Below are 27660 nucleotides of genomic sequence, written 5' to 3' on the forward strand. Positions count from 1 at the left end.
GTGTGTGCGCGCACAGCTATTTTGAAGAATGAAATGGATGCAAAAAATTCTTGGATAGGTTGTTTAATAGTGTTATTGTGAAATGAAATGAACATTTTTTTTGAAAATCATTTGGTGATGCTGGGAAAATGATGGCGAGCGCGTGTGGAGCAGAGTCCCATACTTAAGAGAATATGGTAATACATCGACCTGATTTTTGATGGCTTTCACATAGGGTATGAACATGTACCATCACAGGGAGCCTGACTGTAAGTGCAAGGCAATGTATCTCAAACACTTGACCACCGTACAATGAAATTTGCATCTTTTTGTATGAGAGGGGTTTTTATCCAGTGGCTATTTTAATATGCTTTTTAAAAAAATAACATGGGATTATTTACTAATGTTTTATGGAAAATTCATGACAGTTTCATATAAAATGAGTTAAGTTTTATTAGTCCATTAGCTTGTTGGGAAATGGACAGCTTGTCATGTAAGGGTGATAGACGGATATAATCACAGGAAGAGTTTTATTGAAAGCACGCTAGCAAACGGATCCAAAACGCACAAAAGCAGAGTCGAAAAACCAGCAGTGGTCAACTGAGGCACAGACAATAATACAATATTTGCAGTCCCAAAACACACGGTCAAAACCAGAAAATAGATGCAAAATACAAGGCTTTTGCAAAGTCTGCGTTACTGAGAGTCCTTATATATGTGCTGTGACTGCGCTCTAATCAGGAACAGGTGCATGCGAATTAGTTCTAATGGCGTGTGTGCACTTTACTCTCTGTGGCTGCACACTCAAACCTCCAAAGTGTGTGGATGTGACTAATGTAACCAGACAACTGTTAGATATAAAGATTGATATTTAATAATAAAAAGTAACTTGTAGAACACCTTTCTCACACCCAAATTCGCTTTACAATTACAAAACAAATGGGGGGGAAGTCCACCAAAAGAGGGTCAGGATATAATTCCAGCGGTATAGCTGGCCACAATCCTACCAAACGGTGTGTGAAGGTATGCCCCACACTGCCTGCACAGCCACTGCGACGCTACCGGGCAGCATAGCTCGGAACACTGCGCCATGGATTTGCAAAGCAAGCATGGGCACCACCACACAGAGCGCTGGACAAACTCGATGTTGGAGAGCAACGAGCTCACTGCAGTTCATAGTGAGCAGGACAGGCATCGCCCATGGCAGGTCAAGGCCAGAAGGAAACCGATGCCCAAAATTGGGTCTGGAGCTACACCATAGCCAGCAGACAAAACATTCAAACCAAGAGCAAACATCAAACCAGACAGGCACAAAAAAGGGGGGGGGGGGGGGGGGGGGGGATAAAAAGATTCGGTGAGAAGTCGCAGCCAAAATGTGCACAGCGTACTCTCAACTGGAAATGGAAGTTTATAGTGTCACTATAGTAACTAAATAGTAATGTAAAGTGAAAGTGCTGGTTCACTGCTGTCCACCAGGCACCCAGCAATCTCACACCATAATAAATGTTGTGGTGGTGTTTCTGGCGCATGGCATGCGGTGTCAAAAAAAAAAAAAAAAAAATCTCCCAGCCTTACTTGCCCAGTGGGTGAGCAGCACCCAAAACATACTTGCCTGAAACACAATTCCACTTTCCCAGAGCTTTATTTTATTTTGGAGAGGACAGAATGCATTTTTTTTTTTTTTTAAATAGGTGAAGCAGCATATTTATCATAAATCCACAAAACCATAACACCAATATATGCGCACACATTCAGAAAGAAAAGTTCTAGTAGCAGAGGAAGGAATAATTTAGGGTATATTAATCTGTGGAAAGTTTTGAATGAGTATAATAATGCTGGAGCTTTGTTTCTTTTATCAAAGGAACACAGTCCTGTGCAAAATGTCACCGTGGGACCAGAGTGTAGAAATGAACCCCAGTTCGAGAGAGTTCTACACAAATGCACTGAACTTTACAACAGCTGCACGCGTGTGAAATGGAAATAAATCGACTCAGGCAGGAAAAACTATTTTGGATAAAATTGTTATTTTCCATTACACACTGATCAACCTGTGTGATTCAGTTGTGCTTTTGAATAGAGAATGAATGAAAAGGGAACTGAACATTAACCGTTTATTGAAATTATTATTACAAGAATGATTACTATATGACTACAGCTACAAGTGGAATGTGCTGATTGTCAGTGTTTTTAATTATTGTACCATCCATTATGAGAAGAAATTAAAATCTTACAATATTATGTAGTGAAAGTTCATTATGCCTACCTATTGAAACTATTCTTTAAATTCGTTTCTTAAGACAAGGATTTTTTAAGATGTTACCTTGACAGTTTCGGCGATAAACTTCCGCCTTCTTCAAGAAGAAGTTGTTTATCGCCGAAACTGTCAAGGTAACAGCTTAAAAAATCCTTGACTTAAGAAACGAATTTAAAGAATAAATCTTACAATATTGTTAAGTCTAGAGCAAGATGTATTGTGTGTGTGTATATTTTATGTATGTATGTTGTTTACCAGCTGGGAAGTCCGTATCGTGAAATACCATGACCGAGGTCTTGAAAGTAGAAGGCCGAGGTCACGGTATTTCAACCTTAAGCTGGTAAATAATATATTTATTTTTCTTTCTTTACCAAATTCTAACAGAAAACGAGAGCGCCTGAAAGGGAAAACCGAGCAGAGCCGCCATTTTGAATCCTCATTCACGGCTGTAATGCGAATTGCTTTCTCCTCGGTATACAAGTGCACTTCCATGGCAGGGAAAAAAAAAAAACTACATTTTGCCGCCTATGTAGTCCCCTATTTATACAAATATGATTCATTCAGGATTCAGCCATGTTTTTGCTCGGCATTAGCAAATTGCAGGTTTTAGCTTTCTCCTGAAATGTTTTATTTCTTCTTCCTCAGGGTAGTAAAACTCGCTTTCGCTGTGAACTGTTATCACACTCCATGCTGTAAAATTAATGCTATTCTCCTGAGAAATGCTGGCAAAAATGTATAAGATTTTTGATAATCTTAGAAAGAAATCTTATTTAAAAAAAAATAAATGTTGACATTCTACTATGTTTGTTGTGAACAAGCGAGTTGCCAGAGGTCTGTAACTGGGGTCCGTGTTGTAGGATACGGACCCGCTTGCCAGCCAATCAGAGCGCAGGATTTGATGGAAACCGCACCGCGAAAATTTTTTTTACAAATAACACTTCAGATATTGTTTTAACAATAATAAGCATCATTGGATAAATGATAGAGTGCAAATAGCTGTAACTAAATGTCCTTGGGGTTGATGAGACATGGGGGGGGCGGGCAGTAATACCATCTAGCCCACAGTTTAGGTCAGAGCCCTTTGAGAGTAAATGCTTTGGCTTTCGCAACATTCTGTTCCCAAAAACTGATGTCGGGAAAGTCTTTACACAGAAGGTTTTCTTGCTTCTGTAGTGTTTTTAAAACTGTTCTTCCATGTCAGAACTTTTCGGGAAGAAGGATATTCCAACATGTAGCTAATGCTAGGCGACAAATCTGCACAGTCACTCCAGTCATTTCGAGGAATTTTGTACGGATCGTAACCGCTAATAAACTCTAATTTCCATGTATATCTATCCTTCGCTTCTTTCTGACTAGGGATTGTCCAGGTAATCCGGTGGTAGAGCTTTTTTAGCTGTAGTTTACTTCAGACAACAGACGCCGGACATCTCCGCTTGGCTTCAGTATGTAAACAGCCAATCAGCGGGTCATATGTGTTTTTACGACTATTAAGTCCCGATTTACAACCAATGGGAGGCACCCTTTGTCCGCTGTCCACCAATCACAGGTTCCCGTGCCACAAGGGCGGTATGTGGATAAATATTTAGAAAGTAAAGATGATATTACAAAATGTATGAAACCATCAAAAACAATAAAGAACATACATCTCAATACTTTGTTATATGCCCTTTGTTGGCAATGACAGAGGTCAAATGTTTTCTGTAAGTCTTCACAAGGTTTTCACACACTGTTGCTGGTATTTTGGCCCATTCCTCCATGCAGATCTCCTCTAGAGCAGTGATGTTTTGGGGCTGTCGCTGGGCAACACGGACTTTCAACTCCCTCCAAAGATTTTCTATGAGGTTGAGATCTGGCGACTGGCTAGGCCACTCCAGGACCTTGAAATGCTTCTTACGAAGCCACTCCTTCGTTGCCTGGGCGGTGTGTTTGGGATCATTGTCATGCTGAAAGACCCAGCCACGTTTCATCTTCAATGCCCTTGCTGATGGAAGGAGGTTTTCACTCAAAATCTCACGATACATGGTTCCATTCATTCTTTCCTTTACACGGATCAGTCGTCCTGGTCCCTTTGCAGAAAAACAGCCCCAAAGCATGATGTTTCCACCCCCATGCTTCACAGTAGGTATGGTGTTCTTTGGATGCAACTCAGCATTCTTTCTCCTCCAAACACAAGTTGAGTTTTTACCAAAAAGTTCTATTTTGGTTTCATCTGACCATATGACATTCTCCCAATCTTCTTCTGGATCATCCAAATGCTCTCTACCAAACTTCAGATGGGCCTGGACATGTACTGGCTTAAGCAGGGGGACACGTCTGGCACTGCAGGATTTGAGTCCCTGGCAGCGTAGTGCATTACTGATGGTAGCCTTTGTTACTTTGGTCCCAGCTCTCTGCAGGTCATTCACTAGGTCCCCCCGTGTGGTTCTGGGATTTTTGCTCACTGTTCTTGTGATCATTTTGACCCCACGGGGTGAGATCTTGCGTGGAGCCCCAGATTGAGGGAGATTATCAGTGGTCTTGTATGTCTTCCATTTTCTAATAATTGCTCCCACAGTTGATTTCTTCACACCAAGCTGCTTACCTATTGCAGATTCAGTCTTCCCAGCCTAGTGCAGGTCTACAATTTTGTTTCTGGTGTCCTTTGGTCTTGGCCATAGTGGAGTTTGGAGTGGGACTGTTTGAGGTTGTGGACAGGTGTCTTTTATACTGATGAGTTCAAACAGGTGCCATTAATACAGGTAACGAGTGGAGGACAGAGGAGCCTCTTAAAGAAGTTGTTACAGGTCTGTGAGAGCCAGAAATCTTGCTTGTTTGTAGGTGACCAAATACTTATTTTACCGAGGAATTTACCAATTAATTCATTAAAAATCCTACAATGTGATTTCCTGGATTCTTTCCCCCCATTCTGTCTCTCATAGTTGAAGTGTACCTATGATGAAAATTACAGGCCTCTCTCATCTTTTTAAGTGGGAGAACTTGCACAATTGGTGGCTGACCAAATACTTTTTTGCCCCACTGTGTGTGTGTGTGTGTGTGTGTGTTAAACACACACACACACACACACACACACACACGGGTTAGAGGTAAGGAACATTATTCAGCGATATTGTTTATTATTAACTCAGTTGTGACATTTAAAGTTCCAAGTTTGGCACCTGCCCGCTTCAACTGTGCCGTTGGTACATGATGTCCTTGACCCTCGTCACCCTTAGCCAATGGGTGTAATTACATGGACCCCTCTGAGCTGAGCTTTTCCAGTACACTTGAACACACGCATACTTAAACGAATTATAGCCAAAAACAAGGACATTTGAATGATTTCCTCAAAATATTTTTTGTACTTTTGTTGTATTGTCATGTTGCATCAAAAAGTCACAGTCCTTTCCGCACCGTTCATGGCGCGTTTGACAGTGCCGATCTCCGTTTCGTAGCCTTCGGCCTCTCGCCTATATTACATAGCTAGGGTTACAGTGGGGGGCTAGTCCTCTGGTAACCACGAGAGTTTGACTCCCCACTCGCATCTGTATTGCAGCATGCCTTGCCAGACGGCAGTAGGCATCATTTTTATGATGGTCTTTGGTATGACCCGACCGTGAGTAGAACTCGCAATCTCTACGATCTCGAGAGGCAGACACGCAACCATTAGGCCACTCGCCGGTTGTCGTATTGAATAAAACTTTAATGCATTTCCTGTGAAATGAGATGAGCAGCTTTAGACTGGTTCCCTGCTCTCTTGGCGCCTGTGTTGCTTAGGTTGTCAGCACCAACTTTTGTCGTCTGGTCGGATATGAGGTTTTTCAAGCATTGATAGATAAAATGTGTTTGTAACTGCGATGCATATCGCATTATTGATCTCACTGTCACAAGACAATACAGTAATTTATTGATGTGAAATGCATAGAGGATATTACACAGTTGTGCAAAGATATGAAGTTTATATTTGAGTGATGAACATAATTATTTTTCAACACAAAATAAAATCAGGGATCCCAGCAGTAATTGAAAAAAATAGAGGAATGTAAGAAACTATCACTGGGCGGCACGGTGGTGTAGGCTAGTGGTTAGCGCTGTCGCCTCATAGCAAGAAGGTCCGGGTTCAAGCCCCGTGGCTGGCAAGGGCCTTTCTGTGCGGAGTTTGCATGTTCTCCCCGTGTCCGCGTGGGTTTCCTCCGGGTGCTCCGGTTTCCCCCACAGTCCAAAGACATGCAGGTTAGGTTAACTGGTGACTCTAAATTGACTGTAGGTGTGAATGTGACTGTGAATGGTTGTGTCTCTATGTGTCAGCCCTGTGATGACCTGGCGACTTGTCCAGGGTGTACCCCGCCTTTCGCCCGTAGTCAGCTGGGATAGGCTCCAGCTTGCCTGCGACCCTGCAGGATAAAGCAGCTAGAGATAATGAGATGAGAAACTATCAGCAGGGGTCAAGGGGGCTGCCTGAAGCTGTTGAGATTTTAGCATTTAAAGATGCTATAGAACACATTTTTTACATGGATTTAACATAGAAAAGCAACAGAATTTAACCATAATGTGTATCTATTTGATGCCATATTTTGTAATCAATGACATAAGTGGCAAAGAAAAAATTATAAAAATTAGACAAATTTAGCTTTGAAGAATATGCTTGCCTAAATATTCCACTGATTTTGTTATAATAGTATCCATAGTTCATCTCATTTATTTTTTTGTTTCAAGTTAATGTCAAAACTAGTCTAATATAAGCCACATTCATTTTTCAAAAATCATGAATATGAGCAGAAATCAATGATTCAGTAATATTAGATATATGTACATATGTACAGCAAATACTGGAGATATTTGATTTAAACCTTTCTCTTTTTGAAAGGTTTCACTGCAAAGGAATTTAATGCTCTTTTCTGGGGTGCATTCTGTCTTTCCTCCAGTTTTCTCTGCTTTTGTTTCTCTGATCTTTCCTTCTGCTTTTCTGATGTTCCTATAGTGCTCTGAATGAAGTTCAACGCATTAGAAACACAAGCACGAACAGAGTTAAAACATGTTTTCTAGCAAATGGGCGCAGCCATATTGTTTTCTTGTTCTATCGCGTACAGTCTTGCGGTCAGTGTTGCCAGATACTCCTGAGGTTTTCCAGCCCAAAATATGTTCAAAATGCACTTGAAACCCCCCAACTGGGCGGAGAACCGCGCAATCTGGCAACACTGCTCGCGGTATTTACATCAATTTAACTTCCGAGTGTTCCCGAATGTCAACGAGAACAAACGAAGCCGACGAAAACATCGCTAAACAAGCAAACCAAATCAGAACGTATTCTGCTGGTCATTTTACTTAAACATATTTTTAATGGTTATACAAGAGATTTAAAAAAAAAAACAAAAAAACACTTTCGCTAGAAAATAGTGGAATTTCGCTAAATAGCGGACGTCTGGGATCCCTGTAAAATTAATCTTTGTGCGACTGTGTAATATATATTCTTTATATTATATGAACACTTTCACAAAAACATGCAAGTTAATCAAAAGAATTTTAATTTTGTACCGGTTCACCATTTTGACACAGTGCATCGAATCAGTAGGAAAACACTGGGTGTGAAATCATTGGAGTGTGAAATCAGGTCTGTGATGTATTTTTCCATACAAAATACAAGTTTTTCAACACGAGAAGAAACTTCACATCTTCAAGCCAAAGTGTGATTTTATTATATCGACACATTTACAAACAAAAAGTACCCCAATTTATTGAAACGATTCAGTATTCATGTTGAATCGTAGTCAATATGAATACAATTCATATTTAATATGAGTGACACATTGGGGGAGGGGGGGTGTCACTTGATGTCCTGGATGTAGTTCGTGTGAAAAATGAGTGGTACATTTCCCAGTAAAACGCTCGTGTCCATATAATACGCTACGCGTTTCAATGGTTCATATGCTATAATTCTATTCAGGTGGATATTGTGCGCTTGCAAATATTTTGCTTGTACACTCATCAGAACCTCCGCTTTTAGGCAGTGTCTAAATATCTATAAGATGGATTACAATTTGGTAGGGTAACAATTCAAGATGAATGAAGATAGTCAAATTGTGAGGTGCCTAGAGATTTTCATTTTCCCTCCAAAATTAAGTAGTGCTGTAGTGTATTTGGAGGCTGACCATTTGTTACAGAAGTCTTGTCACAGAGCAGGTTCTTTTTTTGTGGCTCAGAAATCACTGGGTTGGATGACTAATCCTCCTAGACAGCTTTTCTTTTATTTTAGAGGTGAGACAGAATTGGTATTTTTAGCTAAATGATGCTTTTTCTTTTTGTTTCTTGTTCCTTATTTAGGGCTCGCCTACTGCGTTGAAGGGTTCTTCAGTCTCCTCCCAGTCAGGTATCGGCACCAACGCCTCCACGGTTAATACTAATGACTCCCCCGCCAGCCGACAGGCTGCTGCCAAGCTGGCTCTACGGAAGCAGCTGGAAAAAACCCTATTAGAGATCCCTCCTCCAAAACCCCCTGCACCAGAGCTCAACTTCCTCCCTTCGGCTGCCAACAATGAGTTTATCTACCTGGTGGGACTGGAGATGGTGGTACAGAACCTGCTGGATCTGGCCAAAAGTGAGCACATTGTTTCACACCTGTGAAAAAGACGGACACTTCAAAGAAGTTAGCAGAAGGTTAACACACGTCTTTTTGTCTTCTTTAGGCAAACAGCAGCCCCAACAGGGCAGCCCCCCGATAGCGTCACCTGTGAAGGAGCCATTTACGTGTGCGCAGTGCCACACAGACTTCACCTCACGCTGGAGACAGGACAAGAGTAACAGCTCAATCCTGTGTGAGCAGTGTATGAGTTCCAACCAAAAGAAAGCCCTGAAGGCCGAGCACACGAACCGGCTAAAGGCAGCATTTGTCAAGGCCTTGCAGCAGGAGCAGGAGATCGAGCAACGCATCCTTCAGCAGTCTTCCTCATCCTCTCCAAAGAGTTCGGCTGCCTCTTCGTCTTCCTCATCCTCGCCAGTGGTGAAGTTGGAGCAGCACGTGCTGGTGTCTCCGCAGTATAAAACGGGACGATCCTCACTGCCTCAGCAGCAGTCAAACAGGGCAACTGTCAGTCGCTACCCCTCCAGCACCGTTAAGCAAGTGAGTTCTGGGCTCAGTACCAAGTGATAATGACACTATCGCAGAGTTGTATGTATTACCTTAAGTGCATTACTTGGATGACCACAACCACATCCCAAGTGTTTTGGGGGTGGTTTTTTTTTTTAAACCAACTTAAATTAGCCTTGAAGATTTCTTACATTTCAGTTGCTTACAATGTAAGAAATCTTCAGGGTTAGTTTAAGTTGGTTTAAAAACAAAAACAAACAAAAAAAACTGGATGTGATGGAAGGATGTTATGGAGAGAGATTATTTGCTGTAGTGAGCCCTAACAGGAACAGCTGAAAGAAGACACTGTAATTTTGTATCGTCCTTCAGAAAGGAACGAACATTTTGAAGAAGAAAAAAATTCACTTGAGATTTAAAAAAAAAAAAAGTAGACCCAAGTGTGAAATACTGGAGTTTTGGTTCTTTTGTTTTTTTTCTGTAAATTGGAGAGATAACTGAAACGGTTGCTGCCCTGACAGCCTATTTGCAGTGTGCAGTGATGGCATTATTGAGTAAGAACTCCTTTTGCTTTTACCCCCCCCCGAGCAGAGTCCAGGACAGGTGGTGCGTACTGTGCCCCAGGTGGTGGTCAGCGCAAGTTCACGTGGCATGAGCCGCAGCTTCTCTACGTCCAGTCAGCTGCATAATGCAGTGACTGCTGCCGGGCTGGTCAGCAGACCAGGTAAGCATGCTGGGAGGGCTGGGCCAAATAGCAGCAACAGCAGAGCCAGCAGCAGCAGTAAGGCCACCATCAGTAGCAGTAAGGCCACCACCAGTGTCTGGAGGAAACAGAGCAGCACTCCCACAGGTAGATAATGCCGTCCGAATCAAGACTGATCCAAAATGTCTGCCCCTGTTACACTCTCTCCTCTTCCTGTTTATGATTCTGCCCTTATGTGTGTATGTGAAGGTGGGTGTTGGAAAAGTCATGTCAATAGCAGACAGCTGTGTGACTTGACTGTTTAGTAAAAGGAGTTTTCCTGATCACTACCTTGTTCTCTTCCTTTCTAATTTCTCATACAATTGTGTTCTCTCATATAATACAATTTTGCACACATGCTACAAGTGTTTTCCCATATCAGTTTTAGCTTTCTCGTTTAAACATTAGTAAGAAAGCTTTGCTGAAGTTAATTGTGTATGCAGATAGTTTATTAATTTAATTGCATTTATGGCAAAAACTCCATTAATGTTTTAACTATTTGGTGAATTAAGGTGGCTAATTTATTTAGATTTTTTTATATTTTACACTGTGTAATAAATAGGATATTACAAGGTTGCGCGAAGAAGTTTATCTTCGAGTGGTGAACATATGAGTGAGCGAAGCGAACAAGTGACAGTATTTTCAACATGAGAAGATAAACTTTGTATCTTCACGCCACCGTGTAGTGTGTTATATTATATGGACACAGCCACGAAAAAAAAACCACAAGTTAAATTAAAATTCTTTTGAATTGAATCAGTTCACCATTTTAACTATTCATGTCAAGGGAGAGCACTGGGAGTGATGTCATCGGCGTGAAATATTAGCAGGGGTGATAGCGTTCCGGCGCCGCGCCGGATTTCCAGCGTACCGCGGCGCTGGAAAAAAAAAAAATCTAGTTCGCCCATTATCCTGTGTCATTCTGAGATGCGCAGATAGACAGTAAAGGGAACGAATTCCCTTTACTGTCTATCTGCGCATCTCAGAATGACACAGGATAATGGGCGAACTAGATTTTTTTTTTTTTTTTTTCCGGCGCCGCGGTACGCCAGAAATCTGGCGCGGCGCCGGAACGCTATCACCCCTGTATTAGGAATTATACATACGGGCTACTTTTTCCATGGAATAAAAACTATTCTATTCCCTTCTTGTGGGTTTGTTACAATATTGCACATTATGTTGGTGCTCATGTGACCTATCCAATGACTGCTTTTCTGTTGTGCATGCGCAGTCATTTCTTTGTCTGCCAGGAAAGAGTGAAGACGAGGCTAATCCAGTGCTACTGCTAGGTTTAAGCACTAAATAAATAAACTGAAGATGCACTGAGCACCCGAAAGGCAACCAAAACGTCATTGTACATTCTTTATGCATATTTACAAGAGAAAAACATACCTATGGATGAAAAACTGGAAAAGAGACGTGGAGATGTAAAACTTTTGTGCTAGCAAGTGACTGTTTGTAAACAAACATGGTCATGAGGTTTGCTTCATTAAAAAGCAAAAGATTGAGAGAATTTTGGCTGCCAGGTCACTATGTTGTGTCGTTGATGCTGATTTTACAAGTAACTAAGTAAATTGCACAAGGAAAATAATATTCGGCTTGACTGCGCTAGCACTGACCTTCACGAACACTACACCGGCTTGAAGGTAACTTCACTGCCACGCTAACAGCACAGAGTTGTGGGTAAGCTGGTGTTGGTCTTTGAGAATCCTGATATGAAGTGTGTATGTATTATTAATAATATTGGCTGGCTTTTTTTCATGGTCTGTCAGATATATTCCATTCAGCTAGCATGATCCTGAACAAGTCAAAGACGAGTTCAGTATCATGCTAGCCGATTGGAATATATCTGATGCCACTCAAAGCCAGCCAATATTATTTAAATAGGTCACTCAGATCTGTGATGTTTTTTTTTTTATATGAAAAAATGCAAGTTTTTCAACATAAGATAAATGTCATATCTTCAAGCAAACGTATTCACAAACTACCCAAATTTATCAAAAGAATTCCTTGATATTCTCACGAGTGACGTGAAGAGATTTGTCAGTTTTGGATCTCTGTGTCCTGGATGTACTGTAGCTCGTATGAAAAATGAGTGGCGTGTTTCCCAGCAAAACACTGATGTCCATATAATGTACAACATTATTATTTATGCACTGATGAGCCAAAACATTCGTATTACTGATAGACGAAGTGGATAATGTTAATTATCTTGTAACAGCACATCAAGGTCTGGCATATACAAGGGTAAGTCAAAAAGTTCTAAGACAAATGAAAAAAAATCTTTATGAAAATAACAGCTATTTCTCTACATATCCTCCATTTTAAGTCAAAACACTTCTGCAAGCGATGTTTCCATCAGGGAATTTCTTCTTTGTATTCCTTTTTTGAATTCCTTTTGAAATTATAACATTCGTCTTAGAACTTTTTGACTTACCCTCGTATTTGATGGTAAGCAAACATTCAGGTCTTGCAGCAATAGAAGGTTGCCTGGCCAGTTGTTTTGTTTTCCACCTCTTGGGCGGCCTAGTACATGTGCACTGTTGTGTTGGTGCCAGAATGCGCTGTGGGAAGAATACAAGCCAGGGGAAAGGGTATGATGCTGCGGGCAATGTTCTGCTTGAAAACCCTGGGTTGAGCATACATGTCTGTTATACCCCATTCCCACTCTCACTGAAAACCATATGTTTTTGGCTTTTATTCTGTGTTGGGGGAATGGAAGCAAGACGGCAAAGTCGAAACACTAATCTATCTCCTCGCAACTTAGTAACGTTTTATGGAAATCTTTTGCTATGGCTCCTGTGGGATTCGGACCCATCGGAATAACGTGTTGTGACTAGCAGTGACATTGCTGGCAGTGATGTAAATGATGTAGTGATCTTGCAACAGAACTACTCGGCCTCAAATTTAAAACAACCAGTGGCAAAGTCAAAATAACAGGCAAAGAAAACATCGGCAGATATGTCTAGGAACTAGAACGACACTGGAATCTAAGACCAGTTAGCTGTTCGTGCCAAAGATGAAATTGTTCATCAGATATCTGGTACAGTTCATGATTCTGGTATTTCTAATGTTAACGCTTGGGCTTTTCATAACAATGGACTTGCTGCCTCATGACTTGCGTCATATCCGGTCTCATGTTGTACATGTCTCGCAGAGGTTTGCTGTCTGGAGCATTCTGTAAAATACAGTCTGGTGGGAATACACGGTATCCGTTACTCTTTGGTTATGGAACACTAAGTGGGAATGAAAATGTAGCTATTCCGTGTTTTTATGTCATACAGTAATTGATTTCTTGTGTGAAAGAGTGTTTAATTTGACACGTGTTCCAGAATAGGTACAGTGCTGAGCGTAAATGAGTACACCCCCTTTGAAAAGTAACATTTTAAACAATATCTCAATGAACACAATTTCCAAAATGTTGACAAGACAAATTTCAATATAACATCTGTTTAACTTATAACGGGAAAAAGTAAGGTTAATAATATAACGTAGATTACACGTTTTTCAGTTTTACTCAAATTAAGGTGGTGCAAAAATGAGTACACCCCACAACAAAAACTATTACATCTAGTACTTTGCATGGCCTCCGTGATTTTTAATGACAGCACCAAGTCTTCTAGGCATGGAATGAACAAGTTGGTGACATTTTGCAACATCAATCTTTTTCCATTCTTCAACAATGACCTCTTTTAGTGACTGGATGCTGGATGGAGAGTGATGCTCAACTGGTCTCTTCAGAATAGGTGTTGAATTGGGTTCAGATCAGGAGACATACTTGGCCACTGAATCACTTTCACCCTGTTCTTCTTCAGAAATCCAACAGTGGCCTTAGATGTGTGTTTAGTCATGTTGGAAAAGTGCACAACGACCAAGGGCACGGAGTGATGGTAGCATCTTCTCTTTCAGTATAGAGCAATACGTCTGTGAATTCATGATGCCATCAATGAAATGCAGCTCCCCGACACCAGCAGCACTCATGCAGCCCCACATAAGGACACTGCCACCACCATGTTTCACTGTAGGCACCATGCATTTTTCTTTGTATTCCTCACCTTTGCGACGCCATACAGTTTTGAAGCCATCAGTTCCAAAAACATTTATCTTGGTCTCATCACTCCAGAGTATAGTCCCAGTAGTCTTCATCTTTGTCAGCATGGGCCCTGGCAAACTCTAGGTGGGCTTTTTTTTGTGCCTGGGCTTTAGGAGAGGCTTCTTTCGTTGATGGCATCCATGCACGCCATTCCTCTGCAGTGTACGCCGTATTGTGTCACAGGAAATAGTCACCCCAGTTTGGCTTTCTACTTCTTTAGATAACTGCAGTGAACTTGCATGCCGATTTTCTTCAACCCTTCTCATCAGAAGTCGCTCCTGTCGAGGTGTTAACTTCTGCGGACAAGCTGGACGTCTCTATGAGATGGTTGCAGTTCCATCTTTCTTAAATTTTTGTACCACTTTTGCTACAGTATTCTGACTGATAAGTAAAGCTTTGCTGATCATCTTGTAGCCTTCACCTTTGTGGTGTAAAGAAATTATTTTCTTTGGGGAATTCTGAAGAGACAAGTTGAGCATCACTCTCCATCCAGCATGCAGTCACTAAAAGAGGTCATTGTTGAAGAATGGAAAAAGATTGATGTTGCAAAATGTCGCCAACTTGTTCATTCCATGCCTAGAAGACTTGGTGCTGTCATTAAAAATCATGGCGGCCATACGAAGTACTAGATGTAGTAGTTTTTGTTGTGGGGTGTACTCATTTTTGCACCACCCTAATTTGAGTAAAACTGAAAAACGTGTAATCTAAGTTATATTATTAACCTTACTTTTTCCCGTTATAAGTTAAACAGATGTTATATTAAACTTTTGTCTTGTCAACATTTTGGAAATCGTTTGTGTTCATTGAGATATTGTTTTAAAATGTTACTTTTCAAAGGGGGTGTACTCATTTACGCTCAGCACTGTATGTTGTTCCCCAATCACAGTTTCCTTTTTCAGTAGGATAATGCAGCCTGCTACACTGCACGCATTGCTGGGGAATGGTTTGAGGAGTATGATAGTGTTGCCATGGTCTTCACATCCCCCAGATCTCAATCTGGTTGAGCATCTGTGGGATGAGTCCAACCCACAGTGGCTTCTTACAGAACTAAGGCGGCGGCTTTGTCACATGTATGCTCAAGCGCACAGTGAAATTTCTCCTCTGCATTTAACCCATCTGAAACAGTGAACACACATCACTGTGGGATATGAGGAATTTTAAGCAGACTGTCACAGGATGGACAAGTCTGTCCAAATTTCAGCCTGTCCAAATGACTGGCTAACGGCCCGGAACAATGCAGCCAGGGGTCCAAAACTGAAGGGCTTTAAGATGTCTGGAGATGGCTTCTCAGCTATTTCCAGGCACATTTGTGATCTTCAAAGGTCAAATTTATATGCAGCATTAGTTGCTAATTACACTACAAATTTAATATAATTTACAAGAAAATGTCAGATTCAAGAAAAACATGTTTAAAGCTAAACCCAAGAAAACAGTAGTACAAAGGTCAGTTCCATGTCTAGAAAAAAAAAAGTATTGGAAGGGGGCCAAGGATGTTCCAGGTGGTTACAAGTGTGTGTGTATATAGTACCAGTCAAAAGTTAGGAAATGCCCTCTAATTCAGTGGTTTTTCATTATTTTAAAAATTTCTGAATTGTAGATTTAATACTAAAGTCATCAACATTATGAAGAAATATATATGGAATTATTTGGTAAACAAAAAAGTGTTAATCAAGCCAGAATGTTTTTATATTTTAGATTCTTCAAAGTGGGCACCTTTTTGCTTAGGTGACAGCTTTGCACGTCTTGGCATTTTCTCACTCAGCTTTACGAGGTAGTCACCTGGAATGGCTTTCAGTTTACAGCTGTGCCTTGTCAAGAGTTAATTTCTTGAATTTCTTGACCTCTTAATGTGTTTGAGACCATCAGTTGTGTTGTGAAGAGGTCGAGTTGGTATACAGTGAATGGCCCTATTTGAGTACTATTCTAATCCATATTATGCCAAGAACTACTCAAGTAAAGAAAAACGACAGTCCATCATTACTTTAAGAAATGAAGGTCAGTCAGTCCAAAAAATTTCAAGAACTTTGAAAGTATCCCCAGGTGCGGTCACAATCAAACGTTATGATGAAACTGGCTCTCATCAGGACCGCCCCAGGAAAGGAAGCCCTAGGGTTACCTCTGTTGCACAGGATAAGTTCATCAGAGTTACCAGCCTCAGAAACCACAAGTTAACACAGGGCTTTCCACTAAGGCTCATACTAGCCAGCCATGACAAATAAGTAGCCGGGGGGAGAGTAAACACAAAATAAACTCCTGTGCACGCAGTTCCCAGGATTAAATGTATTTTCCACAGACCATTTATTTATTCACTTTACTCAAATACAAAGTAAAATGGCAGTAAATCATCTTTCTTTTCTTGCGTATTGCATCATGAGGCGTTCCTGGCTTGTAAAGCTCTTATTTTCAGTGCATGACACATTCACGCAGCTGAGCATGCTATGAATTAACAACAACGGTCTGCAGTGGGGCTACACAATCAAACACTCAGCGAACATTTCTCCATTTGTGTATGAAAATACACTCCAACGACTGTTTGGTTTCATTTACAACCAACGGTGTCTTTTGATGCCAGCATGTAATTGAATGAGAGAAGACTGGTTTACCGGGGACAAAATAAGCGTCATCTCTGCTTCTGTTCCCTCCGACACACTACTGCCTCCGCCGAGCGCGCGCGCGCACCGCATGTTGGGGCTGCGGATGAGTTACTCTCCCTCGATGAACGAAGTCGGCGGGGAATTTGTGGTTATTATCGGTACAAACAGCACGAATCACAACTTAAATGAGTGCGGTTCAGTTTGACATTATTGTCAGTCCGTTAGATAAACATTTAATTTTATTAAAATCAAAAATTAATATTTAGAGCCTGTGGGTTACAAAAATAAGTCATTAAAGTAGCCGGCTGGACTTAATTGTGTAGTCGGCTGTATGGCCGGCAGCCGGCACTTGTGGAAAGCCCTGGTTAACAGCACCCCAGATAAGAGCCCACCTAAATGCTTCAGAGTTTAAGTAGCACACACATCTCAACATCAACTGTTCAGAGAAGACTGCGTGAATCTGGACTTTATGGTCGAATTGCTGCAAAGAAGCCACTTCTAAGGAAGAACAACAAAAGGAAGAGAATAGCTTGGGCCAAGGAACACAAGGAATGGACATTAGACCAGTGGAAATCTGTCCTTTGGTCTGAGTCCAAATTGAAGATTTTTGGTTCCAATCGCCATGTCTTTGTAAGATGCAGAAAAGGTGAGCGGATGGTTCCTACATGCGCGGTTCCCACAGTGAAGTATGGAGAAGGAAGTGTGATGGTATGGGGGTGCTTTGCTGGTGACATTGTTGGCAATTCATTCAAAATCGAAGGCACACTTAACCAGCATGGCTACCACAGCATTCTGGAGCGACATGTCATCCCATCTGGTTTGCGCTTAGTGGGCCCATTTGTCTTTCGGACAATGACCCAAAACACGCCACCTACAGGAGGCTATGTAAGGGCTATTTGACCAAGAAAGAGGGTGATGGAGTGCTTCGTCAGATGACGTGGCCTTCACAATCACCTGATCTAAACCCAATTGAGAGAGTTTGGGATGAGTTGGACTGCAGAGTGAAGGCAAAGCAGCCAATGAGTGCTCAGCACCTCTGGGAATTCCTTCAAGACTGTTGGAAAACCATTTCGAGTGATTTTACCTCATGAAGCTGATTTGAGAGAATGTCAAGAGTGTGCAAAGCTGTAATCAAAGCAAAAGGTGCCAACTTTGAAGAATCTAAAACATATATTTTGGTTTGATTAACATTTTAAAGTTTACTAAATGATTCTGTACGTGTTGCTGCATAGTCTGGATGACTTCAGTATTAATTTACAATGTAGGAAAAAAAAACTTTTTTTTTTTTTTTAAATACACATACACACACTATATTCATTTATTTATTCCCCCCCCCCCCCCCCCCCCCCCCCCCCCGGCTGCTCCCGATTATGGGTCGCCACAGTGGATCTTTCGTCTCCATTGCTCCCTGTCTTCCGCATCCTTCTCTACCGCACCTGCCACTTTCATGTCCTCTCTCACCACATCCATGTATCTCCTCTTTGGCCTTCCTTGTTTTCGTGTGCCTGGCAGCTCCATCCTCAACATTCTCCTTCCAACATGCTCTGCATCTCTTCTCAGGATGTGCCCATACCATCTCAATCTCATCTCTCTGAGCTTAATTCCCAAGCTCTCCACATGTGCTGTCCCTCTGATGTGCTCGTTCCTTATCCTGTCCAACCTTGTCACTCCCATCGCCAACCTTAACATCCTCAGCTCTGCCACCTCCAACTTTGCCTCCTGTCTCTTCGTTAAGGGTACGGTCTCCAATTCATACATCACAGCTGGTCTCACTACTCTCTTATACATCTTACCTTTCACTTTTGCTGGGACTTTCCTATCACAAATGACTCCTGAAATCCTTCTCCAACTGCTCCACCCTGCCTGCACTCTCTTTCTCACCTCACTATTGCAGCCCCCATTTTCCTGCGCAGTTGACCCCAGATACTTGAATTCACCAACTTTCTTTATCTGCTCCTTGCATCTTCACTACCATGCATGAAAATCCCTCACCTTTCGGCGAAATTCGCAGTTTTGAAACCAAAATGGGTGACCTACGTGAATCGTGTAGAGCCGATGAGAAAAAAAAATTGGGGGGGGGGGTTTGATATTGACCCAAAGGGCAAGGAGGTCGCTTCGCGCCCATAGACAGTTCGTGCCGGTTTGCGCCTCCTCCTCCTGCTTTGATATTGATGCCATAGCGACGAGTACATCTCGCTGCGAAGGGCAAGCAGCATCATTTCGCGCCTCTTCTCCTGCTGGCCAGAGCGTGCACACATCAGAGTGCAGACCAGACCGCTGGAAGCTGGATTGAGTCATCGGACTGAATTTCCTACTTTTTTCAAACTTTCCTGATTTGCCATCAAAACAAACAAAACTTCCGGCTTGATTACGTCAGCATTCGAAAGAGGGCGCGCACGTCTTTTGACAATCCCTGTGTCCGAAATTGCTCGCTACTCACTATAGAGGGATTTCACTGACGTCACCCGAAACCGGAAGTAAACAGACCCCTGCGCCATTTTGGAAGACCAACAAACTCATGATTAGGGGGAAATAACGGCAGCGGTATGTGAACCCACGAGAATAAAGTGCAGTGGCAAACGACTTAAACAAACAAATCTGAGCTGTTTTATTTATGATTTATTGGCCCAACAGTAGACTTGAAAGAAACCTGTGTGAGACTTGGCAAAAAACTGGATATAATGGATAAGTCTGTGCATGATCTGTGGACACTGAGGTAAGCAAACGCAAGAAATTCAGATTTAAAACATGCTAAATTGGCCCCAAGTTGATAACTGTATGAGGAGCAAGCCTCCCAGACTTCTACAATTTAATAATAATTTAGGATGGTTTGGGGCTTGCTCTCCCTCCTATTATATAAATAAAGCATAGTTGTTGTGTAGGCATATATCATAAACAGGGTTTTTTCTAGAAAAATTTAGTATGAGGGCGCTCACCATGGCGAGGGAGCGAAGCGGGGGGGGGGGGGAGATGGTGCCGGTTGTCGTCCCCCAAAGTGCAAAGCCTTTGAAAAATGCTCCAGTGGGACATTCTGAGGCTATCTGAGAGGGAAATTGTAACAAATTGTCTGTCAACATTGAAAAAGAAGTAATCATCTTCTGCCCCGGACAGTCTTTGGCTTTCTTCCGTTTCGTGGTGCGGGATGACATCTTTAAATGCCCAAGTGTCAACAAAAACAACTCGCGAACTACTTCTGTCAAAAGCTCCCGCGCCGGTGGGTGAAAGGTCATTCAGTCTCGAGAAATCTCGCTCTACAAGTCAGCTGACCTTGTATGTAACCCATGTCAAATCTCGCGAGAGCAGCCGCGACAAATAAACAACTAAACAGCATGGCACCTCAGTCTGGAAAACGCCAATTCGGATTGTTTTTGCACCATCTGGCGGTGTATCTACTATGATTGGAATATTTTTGGAGCAATTATAACGTATTTGATGATCAGGCACATTGTCACGTAGTGTTGCTGGGATGTTTTCACGGAGTCGGTAAGGGGGCACACGCCGAGAGTAAGAGGGCGCAGCGCCCCTGTTTCCCTGTTTAGACGAAAGCCTGATAAATACATATGTAGAATTTGGATAAATTAACCTAAATTATGGATACCTTAATAGTAACAAAGTATTAATTTTTCAACTGAAAAGATATATTATTAAAAGATAAATATCAACAAGATTACCTTGGCCATAACAATGCGTAGGTTATTCTTAATAACAGCTGTAATATCACGAACCGAGCCACTAACAACATAATTGTAAGCCTGTAGCCCTTTGTAGGCCTTCAAGTCATCAGCAGTATAGGCACTGGGTATAAACAACAAATAGTTTATAATGTCTGGGTAGCAAACAGATGGCAGAATTGGTGTCCGGTCCTCCTTATGTTTCCATTCTCCCTTGCCCCGAGTCTTATCATATGGGTCAAACCCATCAATCACAGCCAGTTTCTCCACATACCGTGCCCTTTCTGCAGCTGGTAATGTACTCAACCAGAATTATCATCCATCGTGTCACTTTACTCTCGCTCGTACTTTGTTTTATATTGTGAGTGCATGTACTTGGTCTTCCAATATGGCGCCTAACAAAATCTCACGGCGCGGTGACGTCATGCGGTAGCCCTCTATAGGGCACTGTATAGTGGAGACGCCATTTTGTAGTGCTGTCCGTGCTGAAAGAAATCAAATTAAAAGTCTCAAATTTGATTTAATAAAAGACAGCAGCAAAGAAGAAAGTATTCAGCCTTGATTTAAAAAGAACTGCAAGCTGCAGGTACTTCCATATCTTGGCAGGCTGAGTGGTATGCTGGGGCACCTCTTGCCAGCAGACCAGGATATCCAGAGGGAACTTGTGCGGTTCACTGTTGACCTGACCATCCCCAGCTTCAAGGAGGGAGAGAGCATCGTGGAGTGGTGGGGTCATGTCTTCAACAAACCAGACAAGTGCCCCTCCCTGGGTGCACTGGTTAAGTGTTGCCTCTCCATCTTTCATGGACCTAGAGTTGAGTCCTCATTTAGTCTGATGAATGATGTAATTGATCAAAGGAGTGGCAACATGAATGTGGAAACATTTAATGCAATACAGACGGTCAAGTACACGCTGATGTCTAGGGGGAAGACAGCTATGCAGCTCTTTAGAAGGAAGGACGTGAAGTTTGGGGAAGTGGACAGAACATTGTGCAAGAACATTAACTCTGCAGCAGCCACATACAAACACCAGCAGAGGGTGAACAAGGAGGAAAAGCAGCAGAGCAAGCATGGCTCTCAAGCAACTTGCAGTGCTCAGCAGGCCAAGAAACCGACTGCTGAAGGAGAGAAGCGGGCAAGGCTGAAACATGTGGCAACTCGGCGAAAGCGGGCCATGGAGACACTGGTGGTCCAGGCAAATAAAAGGAAAAAATGATCACTATTCCTTGTGTGTTCCACTTTCTTCGTTCTATTATTCGCATTTTTTTCCAGGGCATAATTTCACTATAACTACATGTATTTGTACTGTATGTCATTGTGCAAGTGTCAATACAGTATACTTAGTAAGGAGGCTATAATATTTATTCTGGGGGAGGACCCCCCCAAACAAAATAAAACAACACCAGAGGCCACGTCACCACTCGCGCACCCTTCTCACCTTTTTCACCCCTGACCCGTTTTCATGCCTGACTACACTTTCATTGCCATTCTCACTGATGCACGTGTACTCTGTTTTGCTACTGCTCACCTTCATTCCTCTTCGTTCCAATGCATACCTCCATCTCTCCAAACCCAACTCAACCTCCTTTCTATTTTCGCCACATCACAATATCATCCGCAAACATGTTCCATGGTGACTCTTGCCTCACTTCGTCCGTCAAGCTGTCCATCACCATGGCAAACAAGAAAGGGCTCAAAACAGATCCTTGATGGAGTTCCACCTTCACCTTGAACCATTCAGTCGTTCCAACTGCACACCTCACTGCTGTTTCACTGTTCTCACTTTATATATAATATACATACGTGTGTATAGATTACACATTATATATAAAATGTGTATATAGATTACACATATATAAATGATATATACATACACAATATATTAGCAGGTGTGTGTATATTTAATGTCATGTTTTTATACACTATAATAACTCATGAAACATTTGTCAAAGACTATTTTTATATTATTTTTAAATTTCTTATAGACTTATCCGAATTAACAATACAACTACTCTTACATGAGCTAAAACGGAGTACGAGATTCCAAGTAACTTTGGAACAAAATTACTTTTAAAATGACTCGAACTAGATATGGGAATATCATTTGGCATTCAGAGTAAAATCTGCTGGACTAGAACTTAGAAAATAGAAGAAAAAACTCGATTAAAATATAAATCTACATCTTCCAAAGTACATGACTGTCATTCTTATAATGAATGGAAAAAAATGTTTATAGCATAACCATTGATTGGCAGTTTGGCACAATACTGTACTGCAAAGTTTCATGTGAACTGAACTCTTCATCAACTGACTGGATTAATCAGATACTGCCAACCTTAAAACACTAGTTCAGCTGCATTTGTGCAATAAAAACAATGGAGTGTATTATTCTTGTCTTATTTAATGTGCCACTTGGGGGAGAGGGAGGTGCCTGTAAATTTTGGCGGGGCGAGGACCATCGGTGGCAGAGTTATGAATTTTTAAAGGCTGGCTTGAGCCAAGGCTCATATTAAAGATTTCGACGAATAGTGCTCGTGTGGGGATTTCAGGGGGCAAATAATGGGCCAGGGGGTCCTGTGCTGGTTCGAAAGGTCTCAGGGAGAGGTATGTGCTTGTAAATTTTGATGGGGCTAGGACCATCTATGGCAGAGTTACGAATTTTTAAAGTCGTGCCCACGGGGGCCCATTTCACAGGCTGTGTTACGACACAATTTATTCACCCAGTGTAAGGTTTGGAAGAAAATTAGATTAGACCCATATCTTTACAATTTTTCATGGGCCATCTGGTCCGATGCTTTTGAAATACCGTACAAACGGATAAATGCGAAAATGACCGGTCGATGTCTGCGGTCTGGCCTTATTTCCCACACTGCACATTCACACACGTGAACAATGAACATGCACAGATACCCAGAGCAGTGTGCAGCTATGTTGCAGTGCCTGGGGAGCAGTTGGGCGCTTCAGCTCAACCTACAGGCCATGGCTGCCCCATGTTAACCTAACTGCATGTCTTTTTAACCTGTGGGGGAAACCGGAGCACCCGGAAAAAACCCACGCAGACACGGGAGAACATGCAAACTCCACATGGAAAGGCCCTCGTCGGCCACTGGGCTTGAACCCAGAACCTTCTTGCTGTGACGCGACAGTGCTAACCACTACACCAACCGTGCCGCCTTGCTGCTAACATTTTGGTGCCAGATACCACAGGACACCTTCACAGGTCTTGTAGAGTCCATGTCTCAGCAGGCTGGAACTGTTTGCCCAGCATGCAGAGGAATAACAACATACAGTGGTGCTTGAAAGTTTGTGAACCCTTTAGAATTTTCTATATTTCTGCATAAATATGACCTAAAAGATCAGATTTTCACACAAGTCCTAAAAGTAGGTAAAGAGAACCCAGTTAAACAAATGAGACAAAAATATTATACTTGGTCATTTTATTTATTGAGAAAAATGATCCAATATTACATATCTAAGTGGCAAAAGTATGTGAACCTTTGCTTTCAGTATCTGGTGTGACCCCCTTGTGCAGCAATAACTGCAACTAAATGTTTCCGGTAACTGTTGATCAGTCCTGCACACCGGCTTGGAGGAATTTTAGCCCATTCCTCTGTACAGAACAGCTTCAACTCTGGGATGTTGATGGGTTTCCTCACATGAACTGCTCCCTTCAGGTCCTTCCATAACATTTCGATTGGATTAAGGTCAGGACTTTGACTTGGCCATTCCAAAACATTAACTTTATTCTTCTTTAACCATTCTTTGGTTGAACGACTTGTGTGCTTAGGGTCGTTGTCTTGCTGCATGACCCACCTTCTCTTGAGATTCAGTTCATGGACAGATGTCCTGACATTTTCCTTTAGAATTCGCTGGTATAATTCAGAATTCATTGTTCCATCAATGATGGCAAGCCGTCCTGGCCCAGATGCAGCGAAACAGGCCCAAACCATGATACTACCACCACCATGTTTCACAGATGGGGTAAGGTTCTTATGCTGGAATGCAGTGTTTTCCTTTCTCCAAATATAACGCTTCTCATTTAAACCAAAAAGTTCTATTTTGGTCTCATCCGTTCACAAAACGTTTTTCCAGTAGCCTTCTGGCTTGTCCACGTGATCTGTGGCAAACTGCAGACGAGCAGCAATGTTCTTTTTGGAAAGCAGTGGCTTTCTCCTTGCAACCCTGCCATGCACACCATTGTTGTTCAGTGTTCTCCTGATGGTGGACTCATGAATATTAACATTAGCGAATGTGAGAGAGGCCTTCAGTTGCTTAGAAGTTACCCTGGGGTCCTTTGTGACCTTGCCGACTATTACACGCCTTGCTCTTGGAGTGATCTTTGTTGGTCAGCCACTCCTGGGGAGGGTAACAATGGTCTTGAATTTCCTCCATTTGTCCATAATCTCTCTGACTGTGGATTGGTGGAGTCCAAACTCTTTAGAGATGGTTTTGTAACCTTTTCCAGCCTGATGAGCATCAACGATTTTTCTGAGGTCCTCAGAAATCTCCTTTGTTCATGCCATGATACACTTCCACAAACGTGTTGTGAAGATCAGACTTTGATAGAGCCCTGTTCTTTAAATAAAACAGGGTGCCCACTCACACCTGATTTCAATCAATGGGATGATAAACACCTGACTCTAATTTCACCTTCAAATTAACTGCTAATCCTAGAGGTTCACATACTTTTGCCACTCACAGATATGTAATATTGGATCATTTTCCTCAATAAATAAATGACCAAGTATAATATTTTTGTCTCATTTGTTTAACTGGGCTCTCTTTTATCTACTTTTAGGACTTGTGTGGAAAATCTGATGTTTTAGGTCATTTATGCAGAAATGTAGAAAATTCTAAAGGGTTCACAAACTTTCAAGCACCACTGTATTAGGCAGGTGGTCATGGAGTTTTGGCTCATTGGGATGAACTTTAAAGAATATAGGCTTTTTGTTTGAGTAAAGAGAACCTTGTTTTCTGTTTGCTTATTTTAAAATGTAATGAAGCACTTTTTAATGGTCTATAAATTCTGATTGGTGTTTTGCATGGTTATTTTTGTCGTTATCATGCAGCCTGTATTGATTTCTGTGCACTCTCTTCATACAGGTGTCACTATGGCCTACGTCAACCCGAGTCTGTCCGTACTCAAGACAACCTCTCCAGCAGATCGTCAGCGGGAGTATCTCCTCGACATGATCCCGTCCCGCTCCATCTCCCAGACGACAAATAATTGGAAATGATGCCTCCCTCTATCGCCGCTGCTCCTTCACTGATCTCTCATTATAGAAGTCCTGGACACCAGTTGGATATTATTAGATAACCAGCTACAAAGCAATAAAAGCATTTCTCTGTTTACTGGAGACCTGTTCAAGCAGAAATAATCCTGAGACAATAAGTCCTGAGAGACTGGCTGAAGGATCAGATTTAACACGGTGTGTGTGTGTGTGTGTGTGTGTGTGTGTGTGTGTGTGTGTGTGTCGGACCTTTTGGAACAGGCTGTGTATGCATCAGGTCTGTTTATATGCCTCATTGGTTGCAGTGATTCTGCCACATCCACACTGGTGATGTCCATTGCTCACTGGTCTCCTTCATCTCCATGTTTGTGTTTCTGCTGCTGATGGGATTCTTTTGGTATACAAGGTGAATTGGTAACCCCTTCATTTTAGCAGACATGTCTCCTTCCTCTTGAAGGAAACCAGGAAGGTTGTGTGAGATTATTATTATTATTATTATTATTATTATTATTATTATTATTATTTTTAACTCTGAGGACCATCTAAAAATGCTTCAGCTTTGTAAAACACATTTTCAGTGTGGTTCACACATGCTGTCTTTTAAATAATACAATGGGAGTGCAAAATTATGTAATTCTGATGCTTTTCGGAGCTCCCCCCCCCCCCCCCCCCCCTTTTTTGTTTTGTTTTTTTTGTTTTGAGGTGTCCTTTTTTGAGGGCTGACGTAAAAGGTATTGTACTGTTAAGGTGGTTTTACATCTGCCAGTTTAGTGTGTATTTTTAAATGGTAAAATAAGCTTAAAATAAAAAAAAAAACTTTTTTTTGGGTGGTTACTGAACTGCCACAATGGGACTACTGTTTGTGCTTTTTGTTTTGTTTTGAATTTTTGTCCTTTTTTTCAGCTCTTCAAATCGTGGACACAATTTTTTCTAGAGGGGGGAAAGGGACATGGGTGGGGATTTTGGTTAAGTGTGGTGTGTGTGGGTTCCCCCCCCCTTTCATTATTTCTCTTTCATGCTTTTGAGGTTATATTTGTAAATGGGGATATTTAAAACTGTACATGGGTATGCTTCACTTTAAATGAAGGATAATTCAGTGGCTTAGACTGTTTGAACTACTTGATCATAGTTTTCTGTAAGAAGTTTCATTCAGCTGAAGACTAAATTCAACAACAGAAACACCTGGAATGTCTTTGTATAACTGTGTCAGAAACTGATTTGTCAATACTACAGAGTTTAATGCTAGTAGAAAAGCATTGTGCAGGACAGCACACATTTGGTTTTTGCTTATTAGAGATAATAAGCAGTTATCTTGTGTAACACTGCTCAAATGTCAGACTGAATGCAGGGGAAGTTAATTTAACGATTGAATATTTTGTCCCCCTCCCCTCCCAGCTCCTGTTCTGTTGCTTCTAAACTAATTTAGTTGCTGGCAGTGTGCCTGTGATTTCAGTTAAGCTGGAGGGACTGGTAGTCCATGATCATAAACCTTTTTTTTTTTTTCCCTCCACATCACTCTTCTTTACAAAAGCCTGTAAGTGAATACTTGCAGCCAGCTTTTAGTCATCTGATAGCCACCACGAGTATGTAGAGGTGGAGTTCTTACTGTTCCTAAGCTCTCTCAGGGTCTGAGCTGCCTGTTGTGTAAGGAGGCCTGTGTCAGACTGTGGTTCTGACTACTGTCTGCTGCTGCTGAGAGTTAATGCCATTCCATTGTCCAGGGATGCCAGCACTGTATGCATCCCTTTTCTGAGTTGTACAAAAAAAAAAAAAATCCCCGTTTTCATTTATTTTTGGTCTGTCAGTTCACAATTATAATAAAAACTAAGTTTAATCTGTTGTCTTTAAAAAAATTATTTATAAACTACATGGTGGGATGTTATATGAAAATCATCTTGATGTGTGTTGCTTCCAACAGCACATTTTGAAGTTTCCTTTTTCTTATACCACAGCAATTTGCTAATAATTACTGTTAATTTATTCATGAAAGACCATACTTTTTCATTTATAGTCTCCTGTTTACCATCTGCGAGAAAAGG

At 41.7% G+C, this 27660-nt stretch overlaps 1 protein-coding gene across 7 annotated transcripts in view; it reads left to right on the plus strand.

Moving 5' to 3' along the window:
• gatad2ab (GATA zinc finger domain containing 2Ab) overlaps window positions 1-27455 on the plus strand; it is a 58842-nt gene extending 31387 nt beyond the window's left edge. For 6 of the 7 annotated variants that reach the window (XM_060941382.1, XM_060941383.1, XM_060941385.1 and 3 more), the window contains 4 exons: window positions 8531-8804; window positions 8893-9326; window positions 9882-10140; window positions 25494-27455. In XM_060941382.1, coding sequence (XP_060797365.1) covers window positions 8531-8804; window positions 8893-9326; window positions 9882-10140; window positions 25494-25627 — 1101 coding nt within the window. In that variant the 3' untranslated portion in view covers window positions 25628-27455. The remainder of the gene's footprint in view (window positions 1-8530; window positions 8805-8892; window positions 9327-9881; window positions 10141-25493) is intronic. The other variant, XM_060941384.1, reaches the window with a different exon arrangement.
• The last annotated feature ends 205 nt before the right edge of the window (window positions 27456-27660 follow it).

Source organism: Neoarius graeffei, chromosome 15 (assembly GCF_027579695.1).
Source record: "Neoarius graeffei isolate fNeoGra1 chromosome 15, fNeoGra1.pri, whole genome shotgun sequence".
NCBI classification, from domain to species: domain Eukaryota; kingdom Metazoa; phylum Chordata; class Actinopteri; order Siluriformes; family Ariidae; genus Neoarius; species Neoarius graeffei.